Source organism: Aquarana catesbeiana, linkage group LG03 (genome assembly GCF_042186555.1).
Source record: "Aquarana catesbeiana isolate 2022-GZ linkage group LG03, ASM4218655v1, whole genome shotgun sequence".
Lineage (NCBI taxonomy): Eukaryota > Metazoa > Chordata > Amphibia > Anura > Ranidae > Aquarana > Aquarana catesbeiana.
Genome location: NC_133326.1, coordinates 273,510,486 through 273,530,286, shown reverse-complemented (window position 1 = coordinate 273,530,286; position 19,801 = coordinate 273,510,486). Strand labels below are relative to the sequence as shown.

The following is a 19,801-nucleotide window of genomic DNA, read 5'->3' as shown; positions in this document are numbered from 1 at the left end:
ATGAAGCCCACACATGATCGGAATGTCCGATGGATTAGTTCCGTCGGACCAGTCGTCGAAAAGTCCGGTCGTGTGTACACGGCATTAGAACAAAACCTGTTAGTCTGCAAAAGACCTGAGACTGGGGTAGAGGTTCACCTACCAGCAGGACAACACCCCTTAACATACAGCCAGAGCTACAATGCAATGGTTTAGATCAAAGCATAGTCATGTGTTAGAATGGCCCAGTCAAAGTCCAGATCTAAATCCGATTAAGAATCTGTGGCAAGACTTGAAAATTGCTGTTCACAGATGCTTTTCATCCAATCTGACAGAGCTTAAGCTATTTTGCAAAGAAGAATGGGCAAAAATGTCACTCTCTAGATGTGCAAAACTGGTAGAGACATACCAAAAAAGATCTGTAGCTTTAATTGCAGTGAAGGGTGGTTCTACAAAGTATTGACTCAGGGGGGCTGAATGCAAATGCACGCCACACTTTTCAGATATTTATTTGTAAAACATTTTGAAAACCATTTATCGTTTTCCTTCCACTTCACAATTATGTGCTACTTTGTGTTGGTCTATCACATAAAATCCCAATAAAATGAATTTACGTTTTGGTTGTAACATGACAAAATGTGGAAAATTTCAATTCTTTTTCAAGGCACTGTACATGCATGTACTCAATCAATGGCTGCATGACATTTCTCAGTGCAGACTGGTGACACCAGTGACAACATGTATTGGTATAGACACTTGCAATCTCCATTGAGAGTGCATGTGAGAGGGGGACAACACAATAACACAATTGGAAAATAGATACAGAATGTTGACATCCTATAACACGCTAAAAGGGCCTAAACAAGGACCTTCATGGCATGATCATCAGGGATTCTTTTATTGAAAGTTGCAGATTTAAAAATATTGAAAAATACTTTTCAAATTACACTACCATGGTAAAGCTTATATGAAATTTTAGTGATTGAGTTTATATATAATTTATGTATAGTATATTGTAGAATTTCAGCTCTTACGGAATGGTAAGGCTTAAAATTATCTCATCTCATCCTTCCTTCTCTTGGCTATTCCTCTGGCTTATAAAACAAAAAGAACTTTATAACTGATTATTTTGTCAACACATCTGCAATTATTTATATGTTCTGAACATTTGAGAATATTTATTATCTTTGAAAATATAGTATGTTAGTGTCTTGTCATAATTTACCTTTTTTCCTTTTCCATTTTCTTTTACTTTGTAACATTTCTAGAGAAAAAAAAAACAGTATGATATAGATACTTTTTTGTCTGCCTTATGTAATATAGTAAAGGAAATAGATTGCTTACAAACAAACTAATTAGGCCATTACATGAACTCAAGGATAAAAAAATATAAAACTCAAGTGATCTATACTGACTGTCAATGCTGTTGGCTGGACAGGAAATTTCTGATTATCCATTAGTTTTAAGGCAAGTAATCTCTAAAGCTACTCATAAAAAAAAATCATAGCCTAATCTGGCTGATTACGGCAGAATCAGTAAACGTACTGTTGTAAAACTTTGCAAGAACAAATAACAATGTTATATGGTTAAATGGTTATAAGGTTCACTATGACCATATATAACATAAAGAACAGTGACATCTGGTGTACCAATAAAGTGTATGTATAGCCAAAACGTTTTTGGTCCCTGATTTTGTCCTGCAAATGCAACAGGAATTGAGGGGAAATCTCTACAAAGTGAGAGAACTTTGTCACTATCTGAGGCATTCCCATGCGAAGATTTCACTAGAACCCTTGTTCTAGTGAAAACTCTAATATTATGGATTTCCATCACTTTTTGCCTTGTGACAATAGTCATCAGAACAAGTATATTGGACTGTTCAAAACAAAGCCTAAAGGATAAGTTCACTTTTGGAACAGGTTACATGTTCCATCCGTTTTTAAAGTGGAAGATGTAACATGTTCTAGCTCCTTCTCCCCCCACTCCCCCCTCTCTGTGACAGTGGGCAGAGGTTTATCTCCCTGCACCCGCTGTCATTTTTTAAAAGTAGTGCGGCTGTGCAGGGCTCGGCCCACACAGCTGCATCATTCATTCAATGTTTCCTTTGAATGAATAAAGTACAAGGACCATCATTCACCGTGGAAAATGTACTTGTAATTTGAATGAACTGTGAGTGTGTCTCAACACGCCGGTAGTCCATTGAAGCTGCCTACAGCTCTGCAATGACAGCCCATACAGAGGTATGGGTGACAGAGCTGTAGGCAGTGTGTGCAAGAGCCTGACATTGCACCTGCGATCTGCTGATGGTGGGTGCAATGTTTTCCAGGTTCCTGTTTTAAAAAATAATAAATGCACATTTTTATATCTGCAAAAAGATTTGCATTTATTTTTATTTTTTTATGTAAAGGTGAACTTAGCCTTTAAGGCAGGGGTCTCAAACTGGTGGCCCTCCAGCTGTTGTGAAAATACAAGTCCCATGAGGCATTGCGAGGCTGACAGTTGCAAGCATGACTCCCACAGGCAGAGGCATGATGGGACTTGTAGTCTAGCAACAGCTGGAGGGTCACCAGTTTGAGACCCCTGCTTTAAGGTATCACAAGTATGAATCTAAAGTGAAAAATGCAAACAAAATCGTTTTGTAGTGAAATGTATTCTACTTATAGCCAAAGAAGAGCACTTTAGATTGAAAACCCATAAAAATGTAAAAAGCCACATTTTAATGAGTTTGCCTTTTTGGATGTGTGTGGTACATCCAAGGAGTAAACAGTTTAAAACAAGCTCACGGCAGTACCTTACTGGCTGCCAGACTTGTAATAAAGAGACGTTGGAAGAAAGAGATGGTGCCAAACCTCTCTGAAGTCCTCTTAACTGTCAACTTGCATTATACTTTTGAGAAACTATTAGTTGTAAGAAATGACTACTTAAAGGCCTTTGAGAAGGCCTGGCTACCATAGACACAATCGTTCACAAACAATACCTGATTATTATTATAATGTTGTTATAGACTCCTCCAGCCTGCAAGGCACATAACCTTGTTTTTTATGTTGTTTCTATTGCTCTCCCTGCTGTATACCTGCAGTGGCAGGTTTCTCTTGTACTTTTTTTTCTCTCTCCCTTTGTAAAAAAAAAAAAAAAAAAAAAAAACAAAAAAAACCAAAACACAAGCTCTTGGCTGTAGTAGGTTTCTGGTTATTAGGTAAACATGATCTGGGCAGAGTGAGGGCATTAACTCTAGGGCCACATTTTTCACATCCTATTTTTATTTATTTCATTTTTCATCACAAAAGCAAGGTTCTTTCATTCACACAACAAATAAGCAACCTAAAAACATTAAAGCCATACACAGAAAGATAGATATACACACTATGCACATTACATTGGAACTTGATAATTTTGAATAGGAATATTCCACATTATGTAAATCCCTTTCCACTTCACCAAGCAATAGCTCCTAGTTCTTTCTGACCTAATGGATGGTTCTAGCATTCACAATCCTTTGCCTTAGCATATGCAATGTGTTCAACACCCTTCTTCAATTTCATGCCATCGATTACATTTCAAAAGATATGGAATCTTTATTTGTATGGGATTTTTTCAAATACTAGTATTTTATTTAATTTTGTAATCCAATCACATATAGTGGGATGATTATTAACTAACCATCAATGTTTTAATACTCTACTCTGTGCTAAAAAGAGACATCTGCACCACAGTGAAAGTAGGATTATCTAAAACAGTGGTATCAATGTAACCAAAAATGTAAGTTGGGAGTTACTAATGAATATAATATACTGTATACTTCATTTATTTTAGTAAAGACATCATCCCAGTATCTCAGTAATTTTGGGCATCTCCACAATAGATGCACCAGATCACCTGGTTCCACACCACATTTACTACATTTTGCAGAATCCCTATGTCCAGTAGAATAGAGGAATGCTGCTGGTCTATGTGAAGGGGAAAGAGAAACAGATTTTGTTTTTGATTCCACTTTCATTCCCTGAATATAATTGTGATCATTGTGAAGCCTGCCGTCTTACAACCACAAAAGCCTTTAAATTTCATAAATTCATGAAGTGCTTCATTCTTCCATATTTCTGGTTGGCATCATCCAATCATTCTTCCTATGCATATTCTTAATTGAGACATTTATTTGATGGATACAATCCTTTCTTAGCTTTGGAAACTCCAATTTACACAGTTTTCTTCTAAATATCCTACTGTCCATCTTATGGGGAAAGACTGGTTTCTCTGCTAAAAATAAGAAATCGGTTAAATACCCCAATCTTCCTTCAGCCATGAGACCAGTGCCAAATTACAACAATTTGCAAGTACCAAAGCCACCAGAGAAATGTAGCTTAGACGAAACAGACAAAGATGCTGCAATGCATCAGCCAGGCAGAGGCAGCGACAATTATCCTGATTATGCACTGTGTATGTCTAATGAGCTTCATCTTATAATACAGTCAGAATGAAACAACCTGGTCAGAGACCTAGATCTGCCAAAACCTAAAGCAGAACTACTGGGTCAAAGACTGCAAGAATGGCGTTTGCCATCACTAGGTACATTTCTGTCTTTCAAAGCCGCCAAGATGATTTAAGAAATTTCTTTGCACAGGTTATGCCTTAAGGCAATTTTATTACACAGTGGCAATGTATACCCTTAAATACCGTTGGCTATGCTGGAGAATATGTACCAATGCAAAAATAAAATAAAATTAATTCCATTCACCCAGGAGCAGTGATTATTTTAAATGATTAAAATGAAACATTAAAAGTGTCCAATTTCTTTAAATAACATGCTGGTGTTGTCCTATTCCTTCCTATGAATGCACAACAGCACTGTCATTTTCAAAAGAAAAAAGTGTTTAATATTGCTAGCAAATTATATAAGATTTGGCAGCTTCTTTGTTAAAAAAATAATCACAGAGGCCCCTCCAAGGCCCCTCTATGTATTTTGGAGAATATGTGGAGCAGTCTGTGTGCTGCTTTTTTTTTTTTTAAACTGGCAACTAATTAATTTTGCAAGCACATATACTGTATCAATTTTTTAGCAGTGATGCAACTGCCCCTTTGTTTAACAGGGGTGGGACTTTCCAGTGATGTCAATGGTTCCTAGGGATGTAGTGGGTGTAAAAACCTGCAGCTTCCTCAGGAATCATTGACAGCAGGAAGTTGTCAAATATAGAAGTTGTAAAAATATTGCTTTTATATATAATCCAAACATGCGGACAATGAAGGTTCAGACCAAACCGTCAGCTCATTCCACGTCAGTGACAAGTGGTTTAGAGCTCTTTTAGTGGGGCTATAGAAAATCACCTAAAAAAAGCATTCAAAGATGTCAGTTAGAATTTTCTTAGCAACTACAGAGGACCAAAATACATTCAGTTGGTTGTCAAACTTCTTACAGCATACAAGACCATGAAGTGCAAAATCTCTCTGAAGATTAATTTTCTGCATTTACACTTGGACTTCTTTCCTGAAAATCTGCATGCAGTCAATGACAGTTAGTGCATTTATTTAGTGTAAAAACTGTATCAGGGCAACTGAAATTCATCAATGCTGGCTGACTATTGTTGGACACTTCAGAGAGATGCGCCAGAAACTGAGTACAAATGAAAATCAGCAGCAAAACACTATTAGCCCTGTTAAACTAATGCAGTTTGTCAGAAACATTATGGGATTATAGTCATTAAAAGTTAATTTCATATTTTTCAAGCTTCCTACGTGATAGTTATTTGAAGTTGTATTTGTGTTCAGTTTGAAGGGTAATAATCACCAAAGATTTCTCAGAAAGCAAAACATTTTAAAAAATTGTCAGTGTCATCATTTGTGTGGTCCATCAGGACAACCAAAAGAGTACAATTGTAATTGGAAAACCCTGAGTCTGTAATGTGTTTTATTACCTTAATGGCATTTTTCCTCAAATAGAAAGTGGTGATCAGCACAAAAAACACTTTACATTTTAGCTCCAAACCTTCCACTCTGTATCCAAACTTAAAGTAAATTTACATTTAAGGGTAGCATATGTGCTTTTTTGTTCCCATAGACCTTGATTCATGCATTTTTCAGACATTTCTACTGAAATCCACTGGGCCAAAAACACCCAGATCTGTAAATCTGTTTAAAAAATGCTCCTGTAGCTCTTGGGTGACAGGCACTTGAGCACGCAGGAGTGAACAGGCACCATTTAAAACAATAGGATTTTTAATGTTGAACATTTCGTAGCTTCAATCTACAAAATGTTCCGGTGTGAATGGGGCAAAAGTTATTATGATAATCCCAGAAGACTACAGTTCAGCTCAGTGGTGGCCCGTCCATAAGGGGTGCCTGGGCACCGCCCCCCACCCCTACCCCCGTTCCAGGCAGCAAAAAAAAAAAAGAAAAAAAAAAAGTAAAAAAAAAAAAATTTTTTATTACTGGCCCTTAAAAAAAAAAGGAAAAAAAAGTCCTTAAGTGCACTGTGTTTGGATGCCGGACACAGTGCGACGCCGGACACAGTGCACTTATGGGAAGAGCCACGTCTATGCAATCACGAGATTGCAGACGTGGCGCTGCATTTGCGGGCGTTTAGCCCGCCTTGTGGTGTTTTCTGAGGCGCCGAGTAGCTTCCGCCCGGCCATAGTAATAGATACTACAGGCGCCGGGCGGAAGCTACTCGGCGCTTCAGATTTGATTGACATCTGCCCTGAGTCAGATGTCACTTCCTGCTTCGCTCTCTCATTGCGCCTGAGAGAGGAAACAGGAAGAATGCTGCTGCCAGTGTGAAGGAGACACTGCAGGAGTCCCAAGGTAAGTACCGCTGTGTGGAGAATGGGGGGACAGGCACCATTTTGGGGGGGATAGAGGCTGTATTTGGGGGACAGAGGCAGCATTTTGGGGGGGATAGAGGCTGTATTTGGGGGGGACAGAGGCTGCATTGGGGGGGACAGAGGCTACATTTTGGGGGGGACAGAGGCTGCATTTGGGGGGGCAAAGGCTGCATTTTGGGGGGGACAGAGGCTGCATTTTGGGGGATAGAGGCTGCATTTGGGGGGGACAGAGGCTGCATTGGGGGGGACAGAGGCTGCATTGGGGGGACAGAGGCTGCATTTTGGGGGGCAGAGGCTGCATTTTGGGGGACAGAGGCTGCATTTTGGTGGGACAGAGGCTGTATTTGGGGGGGACAGAGGCTGCATTTGGGGGGCAGAGGCTGCATTTGGGAGGTGACAGAGGCTGCATTTTGGGGGGACAGAGGCTGCATTGGGGGGACAGAGGCTGCATTTTGGGGGGGACAGAGGCTGCATTTTGGGGGGTACAGAGGCTGCATTTTGGGGGGGCAGAGGCTGCATTTGGGGGGGACAGAGGCTGCATTTTGGGGGGATAGAGGCTGTATTTGGGGGGGCAGAGGCTGCATTTGGGGGGGCAGAGGCTGTATTTGGGGGGCAGAGGCTGAATTTGGGGGGGAAAGAGGTTTCATTTGGGGGGGACACAGGCATGCTGATGCTGCATTTGGGGGGGACAGAGGCTGCATTTGGGGGGACAGAGGCTGCATTTGGGGGGACAGAGGCTGCATTTGTTGTGACACAGGCTGCATGTAAGGAGGGACTCTGCTGGGGGCACCTGATGTAAGGACGGACTGCTGGGGATGCCTGATGGCATCTGGTTGTAGCCGACGTGGCTAGGGACACACTCGGGGCTCCCACTGATTCTACATTATGGTGAGTTGAATGATTTGATTTCATATTACGATGTAATAATAGAAATAATGCGCTTCAATCATCCTGACACCATAACAACCATGGTGCCGGGATGATTGAAGTGCTAACACCAGGTGTTTGGAGTATCTTTATCTGCTGATTGTTAAACTTTCTAGAATACACATATTTCTATTGTTGTGTAGGATCTGGGCCTGCTGTCCCTTTCTCCCTCTCCCTCCATCCCTCGTTCATCTCAGACGCTAACCACACCACCTTAGAGCCACGCCCATTATTTCTCTGAAACCACGCCCATTTTCACCAAGTGGGAGGGGTCAAAAAGGAAGGGCGGGGTCTGGCGCCCCCCCATTCTAAAACCTCACCAGCCGCCACTGGTTCAGCTGAAACCGCATACATATGACCCTAATCCAGATATTGATGAATAGGGCCTTTAAAGAGCAGGGACATTTGAACATGAAATACCTTAGCCAATATTTTTGATAGCGCTTACCTTCGTGGATTTTGCTCTACTTTCAAATATTCCTCTGCAACCTTTCTGTAAAATATAGGAAATATTACTATTATATTAATCAATATTTAATTTTCAAAGCCAAGCTACATAATCAAATCCTACCCTAATTTGGTCTATGATAGCTGTACCAGATATTGAGCACCCTATTGTTCCCAGACAATAATAGGTCAGGTACTCTTATATGTACTGTACATCTGACATTAACTGCACACTGCCAACAGCTTCTGGGCCACTACTGGGTTCCTGAGCCTCAGGATGTACACTACTGTTCTAAAGAATCCAAAAAAGAGTTATTACATATTTAATTATGTACTTTTTTAATTGTGTATTTTATATCACAACTTGTTTATGGTCAATAATAGCAAAATTATATATATATATATATATATATATATATATATATATATATATATAGTCATATAGTATCTCACAAAAGTGAGCACACCCCTCACATTTTTGAACAATTGAACTTTGCTACAATGTAAAGTGGTGATTGTACAGCTTGTATAACAGTGTAAATTTGCTGTCTCCTCAAAATAACCCAACACAGCCATTAATGTCTAAACCGCTGGCAACAAAAGTGAGTACACCCCTAAGTGAAAATGTCCAAATTGGGCCCAATTAGCCATTTTCCCTCCTCTGTGTCATGTGACTCGTTAGTGTTACAAGGTCTCAGGTGTAAATGGGGAGCAGGTGTGTTAAATGTGGTGTTATCACTCTCACTCTCTCATACTGGTCACTGGAAGTTCAACATGGCACCTCATGGCAAAGAACTCTCAGGATCTGAAAAAAAGAATTATTGCTCTATATAAAGATGGCCTAGGCTATAAGAAGATTGCCAAGATCCTGAAACTGAGCTGCAGCACGGTGGTCAAGACCATACAGCGGTTTAACAGGACAGGTTCCACTCAGAACAGGCCTTGCTATGGCCGACCAAAGAAGTTGAGTGCACGTGCTCAGCATCATATCCAGAGGTTGTCTTTGGGAAATAGATGTATGAGTGCTGCCAGCATTGCTGCAGAGGTTGAATGGGTGGGGGGGTCAGCCTGTCAGTGTTCAGACTATATACGCCGCACACTGTATCAAATTGGTCTACATGGTTGTCGTCCCAGAAGGAAGCCTCTTCTAAAGATGATGCACAAGAAAGCCCGCAAACAGTTTCCTGAAGACAAGCAGATTAAGGACATGGATTACTGGAACCATGTCCTGTGGTCTGATGAGACCAAGATAAACTTATTTGGTTCAGATGGTGTCAAGCGTGTGTGGCGGCAACCAGGTGAGGAGTACAAAGACAAGTGTATCTTGCCTACAGTCAAGCATGGTGGTGGGAGTGTCTTGGTCTGGGTCTGCATGAGTGCTGCCGACACTGGGGAGCTACAGTTCATTGAGGGAACCATGAATGCCAACATGTACTGTGACATAATGAAGTGGAGCATGATCCCCTCCCTTCAGAGACTGGGCCGCAGGGCAGTATTCCAACATGATAATGACCCCAAACACACGTCCAAGATGACCACTGCCTTGCTAAAGAATCTGAGGGTAAAGGTGATGGACTGGCCAAGCATGTCGCTAGACCTAAACCCTATTTAGCATCTGTGGTGCATCCTCAAACATAATGTGGAGGAGCGCAAGGTCTCTAACATCCACCAGCTTCGTGATGTCATCATGGAGGAGTGCAAGAGGACTCCATTGGCAACCTGTGAAGCTCTGGTGAACTCCATGCCCAAGAGGGTTAAGGCAGTGTTGGAAAAATAATGGTGGCCACACAAAATATTGACACTTTGGGCCCAATTTGGACATTTTCACTTAGGGGTGTACTCACTTTTGTTGCCAGCGGTTTAGACATGAATGGCTGTGTGTTGAGTTATTTTGAGGGGACAGAAAATTTATACTGTCGTACAAGTTGTACACTCACTACTTTATGTTATAGCAAAGTATAATTTCTTCAGTGTTGTGACATGAAAAGATATAATAAAATACTTACAAAAATGTGAGGGGTGTACTCACTTTTGTGAGATACTGTATATATAAAATCATGACATCCAATAGATCCCTGCTGTGTCCTGGAGCCAAGTGCTGGTGCCCAGATCAGGCCTGTTACTGTCTGCGGGAGTGATTTTCTGGTTGAGTTGCATATTTCTGCCCAGAAGCAGAAAAGCAAGTTATCCCCCCCCCCCCCCCTCACACACTCAAGCACTAATGCATTATTCTCCCCACTTTACTCACACCAATGTTTTATGTTCTCTCCTCCAACTGATACCAATTAATAATTTTCCCCCACAGCTGTTACAAGTGCACTCCCTCTTCATATTTTATCTATCCCCTGACTAAGGTAGTTATTGTCTTCACAGTTGCTGTGTGGTTTCCAGCTATCTTAGTGATGTTCCTCCTTAACTTCAATAGCATTTTCACCCCCTTCCTGCCCATGCCAATTTTCAGCTTTCAGCGCTGTAACATTTTGAATGATAATTGTGTGGTCATGCAACACTGTACCCAAATGAAATTTTTCCCCAACAAATAGAGCTTTCTCTTGGTGGTATTTGATCACCTCTGCATTTTTAATTTTTTGCGCTATAAACAAAAAATAGCGACAATTTTGAAAAGAAACACAATATTTTTTACTTTTTGCTATAATAAATATCCCCAAATTTAAAAAAAAAACATTTTTTCTCAGTTTAGGCCAATATGTATTCTTCTACATATTTTTGGTAAGAAAAAAAAAATTGCAAAAAGCGTATATTGATTGGTTTGCGCAAAAATAGGTTATTGATTTATGGCATTTTTATTATTATTATTAATTTTTTTTTTTTTTACTAGTAATGGCGGTGATCTGTGATTTTTATCGTGACCGTGACATTGCGCGGACAAATTGGAAACTTTTGACACTATTTTGGGACCATTGACAGTTATACAGCGATCAGTGCTATAAATACTGTATACTATCTAAATGACACTGGTAGGGAAGGATTTAACACTAGGGGGAGATCAATGGGTTAAATGTGTTACCTAGGGAGTGATTCTAACTGTGGGGGGATTTAAATGACTTGGGGAGGAGACTAATTGGTGTTCCTATATACTAGGAACACACGATCTGTCTCCTCTCCCCTGACAGGACATGGATCTGTGTGTTTACACACACAGATCCACATTCCTGGTCTGTCACGACATGGGCATGCGCATCGTACGTCGAATGACACCCGCCCAGGATGGGAGATCCCATCTGCGTACATCATTTGACTATGGGGAAGGAAGTGGTTAAAGTGGTTGTAAAACATTACATATACAAAGTAAAGTGACTGGACCTGGGTGATACACAGAGATGAAACATATCTTCCAACATAAGTTGCACCTATTTATCTGCAGTCTTCTCTTCTCTACACCTGTTCAAAGTTACAACAATGTTGCACTGCTACCCCCTATGTTGTCTAGGTAAAAACATTCTATTTGCTTTTTTGGTTCATTCCTGATGGTGAGATTCTTCATCTGTTGCACATTCTGACGACTACATATTCTATAACTAAAAAAAAATCAGTTCTTGATGTGGTGGATTTGATATTTTGTTCCATACTGAATTGGGGTGTTTGGGCTTTTGATAACTGGGAATGATCTAGTGTAACTGTATACTTGTTAGTATGAATCGTGTGACACAGGCATGATTTGTTTATGCATTTCATACAGTTTTTCCCTTTTGATCCCGTATGTCTTATTGATGATTTTTTAAAATTTTATTATTGAATTGTCTGATGTGATTTGATAGCTGTGGTTCCACCTACTTATTAAACTTTATATGAATCACATTGATTACTAGGAATTTTACTTAAATGGATATGTTTATATTTCATTTATTTCCTTTTTTAATATTGTTACTGTATACAGGTGCATCTCATAAGATTAGAATATCATCAAAAAGTTAATTTATTTCAATAATTCAATTCAAAAATTGAAACTCATATTTTATAAAGATGCGTTACACACAGAGTAATATATTACAAGCATTTCTTTCTTTTCATTTTGATGATTGTGGCTTACAGCTAGTGAAAACCCAAAATTCGGAATCTCAGAAAATTTGATTATATAAGACCAATAATAAAAACAAAAAAAAAAGATTTTTAATACAGAAATTTTGGCTTACTGAAAAGCATGTCCATATACAGTATAGTATGCACGCAATACTTGGTCAGGGCTCCTTTTGCATTAATTACTGCATCAATGTGGCGTGGCATGGAGGAAATCAGCCTGTGGCACTGCTGAGGTGTTATGGAAGACCAGGTTGCCTTGATAGCGGCCTTCAACTTGTCTGCATTGTTGGGTCTGGTGTCTCTCATCTTTCTCTTGACAATAGCCCACAGATTCTCTGTGGGGTTTAGGTCAGGTGAGTTTGCTGGCAAATCAAGCACAGTGATACCATGATCATTAAACTAGGTATTGGTACTCTCCAAATTATCACTGAATATGGAAACTTTACACTGGATCTCATGAAACTTGGATTCTGTGCCTCTCCACTCTTCCTCCTCACGCTGGGACATTGATTTCCAAATGAAATGCAAAATTTTCCACAGTTCATGTCATCTGTTGGTGTTGGTCCACTGTGTTTTATCAAATCCAAAGTCAGCGCAGGCCTCTAGCAGGAAATTCTAGAGCGTTTCATGCTTCCCTCTGCTGACCAGCTTTATGGAGATGCTGATTTAATTTTCCAGTAGGACTTGGCACCTGCCCACGCTGCCAAAATTACCAGTACTTAGTTTAATGATCATTGTATCACTGTGCTTGATTAGCCAGCAAACTCGCCTGACCTAAACCCCATAGAGAATCTGTGGGGTATTGTCAAGAGGAAAATGAGAGACATCAGACCCAACAATGCAGACGAGTTGAAGACCGCTATTAAAGCATCTGGTCTTCCATAATACCAGCAGTGCCACAGACTGATTGCCTCCATGCCACGCCACATTGATGCAGTAATTAATGCAAAAGGAGCCCTGACCAAGTTTTGAGTGCATACTATACTGTACATCGTGTGATACTGGGCGTTGTTTAGCTCAAGTGTAGATGCATTTTTTGTGCAGTGAGTCCACATTAGACAGGCATTATAGTTAAGGGCCTGGTAGCCCACGTTTATTAAATGGAAAAACAAAAGCAAAAGGTCCATTCACGGTTCCCACGCAGGGGTTCAAACTTCATTTAGCACTCAAATGAAAAACATACCGAGCCACCTGGCTCTCTTGTCAGCAGTTCCTCTGCTTGCTCTCAAAAGAGTTGATTCTTTCCAGCCCCAGGACTCACTGGCTTCCGTAGTCTTCCCGACTCTCAAGGCTGGCCAGCCTTTCCCAGTCCCTGGGCAAAGAATCCCCCTTACACAGGCTACAATTTCCCACAGGGCAGACCACTTTCCAGACACAGGTCTGTCTTCACACAGCACCAGCAGTAGCAAGCTGCTCACACTCCACCTTCCTTCCCCCACTGCTCTCACCAGTCCCCCATTATATGGGTTGTGTGCACCTGGGCACACAACCTGCTATCTATCCACAAGACCCGGACACAGGGTTGGAGATCTCGTCCCACCCAAATCTCTTAGAAATCTTCAAACTACAGAGCCCCATCTGGAAATAGCAAGATCCGGAGAAAGTTGCCAGAGCAGTCTTCTCCGTTTCAAATCTACACTCTGTAGCTCTGCAGTCCGCTGACATGCAGACTCTGTGTCCATTTTTGCTCCATTTCAATAGGGACAGCGACTCTCACTATTACAATGGACATACTTTTCAGTAAGCCAACATTTCTGTATTGAAAAACCCTTTTTTTTGTTGGTCTTATTATGCAATATTAAAATTTTCTGAGATACTGAATTTTGGGTTTTCACTAGCTGTAAGCCATAATCATCAAAAAGAAATGCTTGAAATATATCACTCTATGTGTAGCGCATCTATATAAAATATATGAGTTTCACTTTTTGAATTGAATTACTGAAATAAACATTTTGATGATATTCTAATTTTATGAGATGCACCTGTACATTTGTGCGGGCATCAGTGTGGTCACACCTTCTGTTAGATATGTACTGCATCTTGTTTCTAGCTGCAGGGCTTAGGGTTGCCCCAGGTCTTTTACAATCTTACAGAAACAAAAAAGAAAGAAAGAGAGCGCAGGCACCGTAGTGTAATACATTTTAATATAGAAAATGTAAAAGTAAAAGCACTCACATGGAGTTTGTATTGGGTAGGCATATCAATACAGCATACAAGTCCCATGCTCATGCCTTGCGCCTCAGGTAGAGGAAATCTCCGCTGGCATATACTGTGTCTAGTCCAGAGGATCACTCCAATGAAAGAGATGATCCAACAATTGCCAGAATGCCAGCGTGCCTCAGATGCTGGCTAGTAGAGCATGTCAGGGAGTCTGCACATGCGCACATATATAGACAAAGTCAGCACCGCTAGCACAAAAGAGGGCAAAGGTGAATTATTGATGACTGTTGCCTAGACAACACAATTCGGGTGCATGGTCCCCCTGTTTTTCAAGTCTAAAAGATAGATTTAAAAAAGGGGCGACCATACCTGTGAAACACATTGTCTATATGTTTTTCTATATTCCATTTTTTTTACACTAGGGCGCATGCGCTCTCTCTCTTTCTTTTGTTTCTATTGATTTAATGTATCCGTCACCTGGCAGTGAGAGCTGTAGCTGCCAGTGGATCCTTTTATTGATGTCAGTTTTGTTTTTTAAGGAGAAGCATTGAGTGGCATTGAGCTGGATTGAATGAACTGTGGATTAGCGCAACCACTGGATATTTTTTTTCACTTTCACAATCCTACCAATCCCACTGGTGTGCTTGGATTTTCCTCTGGCTAGTCCAGCACAATTTGCAATCTCCAGTAGGAAAACAGCAGAGGCAGAGAGCATATAGCAGAAAAGTCTGCACACCAGCTCTACATGAAGATGATTGGGTAAGTACATCGGCAAGGAGGGGGGCACAGTCTGGCATATTTTCCCTGGGCACTGGACATCTTTGCCTCAGCACTGCATACAGCAGCCTGCTACATATGCTGCACATTCCTTCTTGGTAGAACAGTGGTAATATGAGAAAAAAAATTATAGTTTACATTTTCTGGCTCTGCTTCATGCCATCACTGCGGGTCAACTTGGCCCCCTTGACCTCCAATAGGAACTTCCTGAATAGTAGCATAAAAGGCAGGCAGTACCTGGTGACAGTGTTCTTATTTTGTCCTCACTCTAGACGTTCCTGATCTATGTATTCCCACCGAGGGTCCTGCGGTGGAAGGTCCACTTGTTGGGGGTAAATCCCCCTGAGATTGGGCGCTCCTGGTGCTGGGATAGAGCAGCCGCATAATATGCAAAAAGCCTTTAGTGGGGCTGGGGTCGCCATTCTGGGCTCTCTCTCTCTCACTATGCCTCTCCTCGTGCAGCTAGCATGCGTTTCACACTGGTCAGAAGGCCAGTGAAGCCAGATAATCCAAGAGCTCCTATTGGTGGAGCGGGCTTTTTGGCCAACCCTTGCGGTTCCTCCTCCATTCTTTGCCTTGACGCTCCAGCATTCCACGGGCATGGTGCGGGGCGCTGACGTCAGAGCGCTGTCTCTGATTGGCAAAAGCCCGGAATCCTGATTGGCTGAGAAGCTCTGGACATTCATTGGATGAGCGGAAGGTCACAGCCTTTTAAATGCCAGCCTGGCAACTCTTCTACTGCTACTGCCCAAGCTGTCAGTATTGTGTCTGGTAAGGATGTTAGACCGCAGCTGCTCCGATGTATTGGATTACATGGCCCCTCTGCTAACCTCTTCTATCTGTTCCTAACAGCCTGCACCTGTCCTTGTGCTGCTGGGGAAGGGATCTCCATTTACCTGATTACTGCCTGTGTGCCCTGCTATCTGTATTACTAGTGAGTGTTGCAGGTTGAGTCTTCCCTATTTTTCCTATTTTAATGGGTTAAACTTCTGATCTTCAACTTCCTTTGCTTCTCCCTTCTTCTTAGCCCAGGGTGAATTCGCCTGCTCCTGTGGATGAGGCACTAAAGACTATGGAAAGGTAGGGGCCACTTATAGATTCCTGTGTAGTTATTTCTTCCTCATTTGATATTGAGCAATACTTCCTTATTGCAGGGGGAGAGGCTCTGCACACAAAAAATCACAAAAGTGTGATATCTTCATCCAGTGATCATCATTCACCATCTCCACGCCCTTCCCTTTCTAAAGCAAAGTTCAAGCGACACCATATGCATCAGGAATCCTCTTCTATTTCAGCCGGCCCATCCTCTAGGCATTACCATATGGGTTCATCTTTGGGTAGAAGGGCTGTTGAAGCCTACTGGTCTGGTGGCCAGTGTTTGTTGGGCGTGTGAAGGCATATCTATGCCATCCAAATGGCTATGTGAACCATGCTTCGGGGAGGGCTCTCAGTCCAGCCAAGCGGTGAACAAGGATATTAGGCAGTACATTAAGGAAGCAGTTTGGGATAGTGTAAAAGATCTTTTGCCTGCCTCCTCCAGGAAGGATAGGTCTGCGCACCACATGGTGCAGGAAGACGATTCACCAGAACCAGGGCTGGTGACCAGCGGGTCTGATGTGGACTCTCAAAAGGCACAAGATGAAATGGATTTTTCTTTTGATTCTTCCTTAATTCCTGCTTTCATTACGATAGTTAAGCAGGCTATTGAATGGGAGGACGTTACCTCAGTTCCTTAAGACCAAAGGAAATATTACCCTAACTTAAAGAAGGATTTTTCTATGTTTCCTCTTATGGAGGAGATAAAGGAACTGATAGAAGATGAGTGGGCCAAGCCAGATAGAAAACCAGCGTTTCAGAATAGAGTAAGCTAACTTTATCCATTCCGGCCCTCGGATTTAGAATCCTGGGACACGCCTCCAAAAGTGGACGCATCTTTGCAACACTTGGCAAGGCATATTACTCTTCCACTGGAAGAGACCATGTCATTCAAGGACTCCATGAAGAGGAGGGCTGATTCAGACCTCAAGAGGGTGTGCTCTACAGTAGGGGCAGTCTGCAGGCCAACTGTTGCCCTAACTTCTGTTGCAAGAGCAGTAAGGGTGTGGTCTTCAAACGTGGAGTTGGCTCTCGGATCATAAGGCGATGAGGAAGCAGTTTCTACTAGCCTCCAGGGCCTCAAGTTTTTTTTTCTGTAAATACTTTTTGTTAAAGGTTTTCCACATAGAAAAAAAACACATGCAAACTTAGAACATAATAAACATTCAGCACTACAATTCCCAGTACCAGTGTACAATGCAGCTCCCATATCTAATAATAACAGACATCAGAAATCTTTCCACATAAAAATCATAGCAAAGGGGAAAAAGAGGGGAAGAGGGAGGAAACCTACAACATGCAGTCGTTATATACAGTGTAATATCCCCCGATAGCTGTAGTGAAGGAGATTATTCCCATCTAGGCTTACCCAAGCCTCACCACCCGCCACATAGTTCAACTAATCACCAAGAGGCAATCAATCTGATGCAGTTGAATTGTCATCTATCCAGCCACCCCACACCTTTTTAAACTTATCAGATACCCCTCTACTGACATATGTAGCTTCATACAGCGGTAGAGCCTTGTTATTCAATGCCTTCCAGGCCATGAGGGTAGGAGCCAGCGGTTTCCTCCACGATAAGATAATCACTTTGTGAGCATAATATAATACAGGAGCAATGTGAGCAGAGTGCGGATCACATTTTTGGGGTGCTAATGTCACGGGCAGATGGACAGATGGGCCTTATGGTTGAAGCACTGGTCTGCAGACTCAAAACAAGGCCTATGTTCTATCCCATTTTCAGGAGGAACACTCTTTGGGAAAACTCTAGAGGATGCGATACGTCGGGTGACTGGAAGGAAATCCGGCCTTCTTCCACAGGATCAAAGACATTGTATGCAGTCCTTTTACACAAATAGGAGATCTTGGGAGCGGTTCAGAGATGCAAGATCCTACCGCCCGGGTAGAGAGTTTAACCGTTTTTTCATGGCGCCTTTAAGGCTCCCAAGACAGCTACCAAGTCTTTCTGAAGGGTTGCCCGCCCAGATGTAGCCAGTAGGGGCAAGACTGGCCCATTTTGGAAACATCTGGGTGGAAATAATATCAGATGTGTGGGTCCTACGAGTGGTTCGTGAGGGGTTTCAAATTCACTTTGAAAGTCCGCTTCCAGCAAGTTTTTTTGTCTCAACAAAGGTCCCTGCATCTTCAGAGAAGCGAATGTCGCTAGAATCCTACATTTCAGAGCTGCTGAGTCTGCAGGCTATAGTTCTGGTTTCAAGCTCAGAAGAAGGCAGGGGTGTCTACTCCCCTTTATTTCTAGTACAGAAGTTTTCAGGCAAGTGCACCCCATCTTGAACCTCAAGTACCTAAATGCTTTTCTCAAACAGGAGTCTTTCCACATGGAATCGCTCAGGACCATAGCCGCGGTAGTACAAAGAGGCAATTGGATGATCTCGATAGATCTCGAAAATGCTTATTTTCACATCCCAGTAGCCAAGGCTCATCAGCAGTATCTCAGGTTCCACTTCAGACACAGACATTTTCAGTTCAAATGCCTACCCTTTGGCCTCAAGAACCTTTTCAAAAGTTTTGGTGACGGTGATTGCCTTTCTTAGTGAGAGGGGTATTCGCATATTCCACTATCTGAACGATGTCCTGGTGTTGGCACAGTCCAAAGATCTTCTCGTGAACCACCGGAACCAAGTCTTGCAGGCCTTGATAGAATTCGGTTGGATGAAAAACTCACCAAAAAGTCACCTCACGCAGATTTAAAACATCACATACCTGGGTATGATCTTTGATACAGTGCAATACAAGATTATCCGGCCGGGAGACAAGGTCAGTCCTGTTTGTGATGTCTTCAACTGTGATCACCGTACATCAGGCCATGAGTTTTGTGGGCCTCTTAATGGCATGTATTCCAGCGGTGGCTTGGGCACAGTGGCATACGAAGACGTTTCAGTTCTGACTACTATACCAGTGGCATCGCAGTTCTCTGAACTAGAAGTTCCAAGTTCCTCGCTTCATTTCAAACAGTGTGGTAGACCAGAGAAGGCAACCTCTCTTCGGGCAGGCCCATCAATACTGGAGACTGGATTACGATTACTTTGGAAGCCAGTCTCCGGGGTTGGGGGGCTCACTGTCTAGGCCTGAAGGCCCAGGGGACGTGGAGCCATCGTTTACCAATGCTCCTCGAATTGGCCAGAGAGGCGCTCAAAATTTTTTTGCCTGTTATTCAGGGCAGAAGAGTCAAGATAATGATGGACAAAACAGCGGCAGTTTCATACATTGTGAAACAAGGGGGCACAAGGAGTCTACAACTTCTCCAGGTGGCAACCAAGATATTCTCATTTGCGGAAGCCATTTACTGGACCTGTCTGTATCGTATCTACCAGGCCCTCAGAACACCCTGGCAGATCAGCTGAGTCGGAAATTCTCGAGTCACAAGGAGTGGATGCTGAACCCAAATTACCTGGCAATGATCTTCACCCAGTGTGGGGTTCCCGACATAGATTCAATGACAACACCATTCAACTGTCTAGTGCCTCTTTTATTCACAGGCTCTAGCCCAAGATGCGCTCTCTCAGAGATGACACTTCAAATAAGTTTACCTATTTCCGCC

At 42.1% G+C, this 19,801-nt stretch overlaps 1 protein-coding gene across 3 annotated transcripts in view; it reads right to left on the bottom strand.

Annotated features, from left to right (window-relative positions):
* Positions 1-19,801, bottom strand: part of LOC141132081 (uncharacterized) — a 144,777-nt gene that overhangs the window by 55,893 nt on the left and 69,083 nt on the right. For all 3 annotated transcript variants that reach the window (XM_073620090.1, XM_073620088.1, XM_073620089.1), the window contains 2 exons: positions 8,167-8,211; positions 1,205-1,243 (listed from right to left, as the gene is read on the bottom strand). In XM_073620090.1, coding sequence (XP_073476191.1) covers positions 1,205-1,243; positions 8,167-8,211 — 84 coding nt within the window. The remainder of the gene's footprint in view (positions 1-1,204; positions 1,244-8,166; positions 8,212-19,801) is intronic.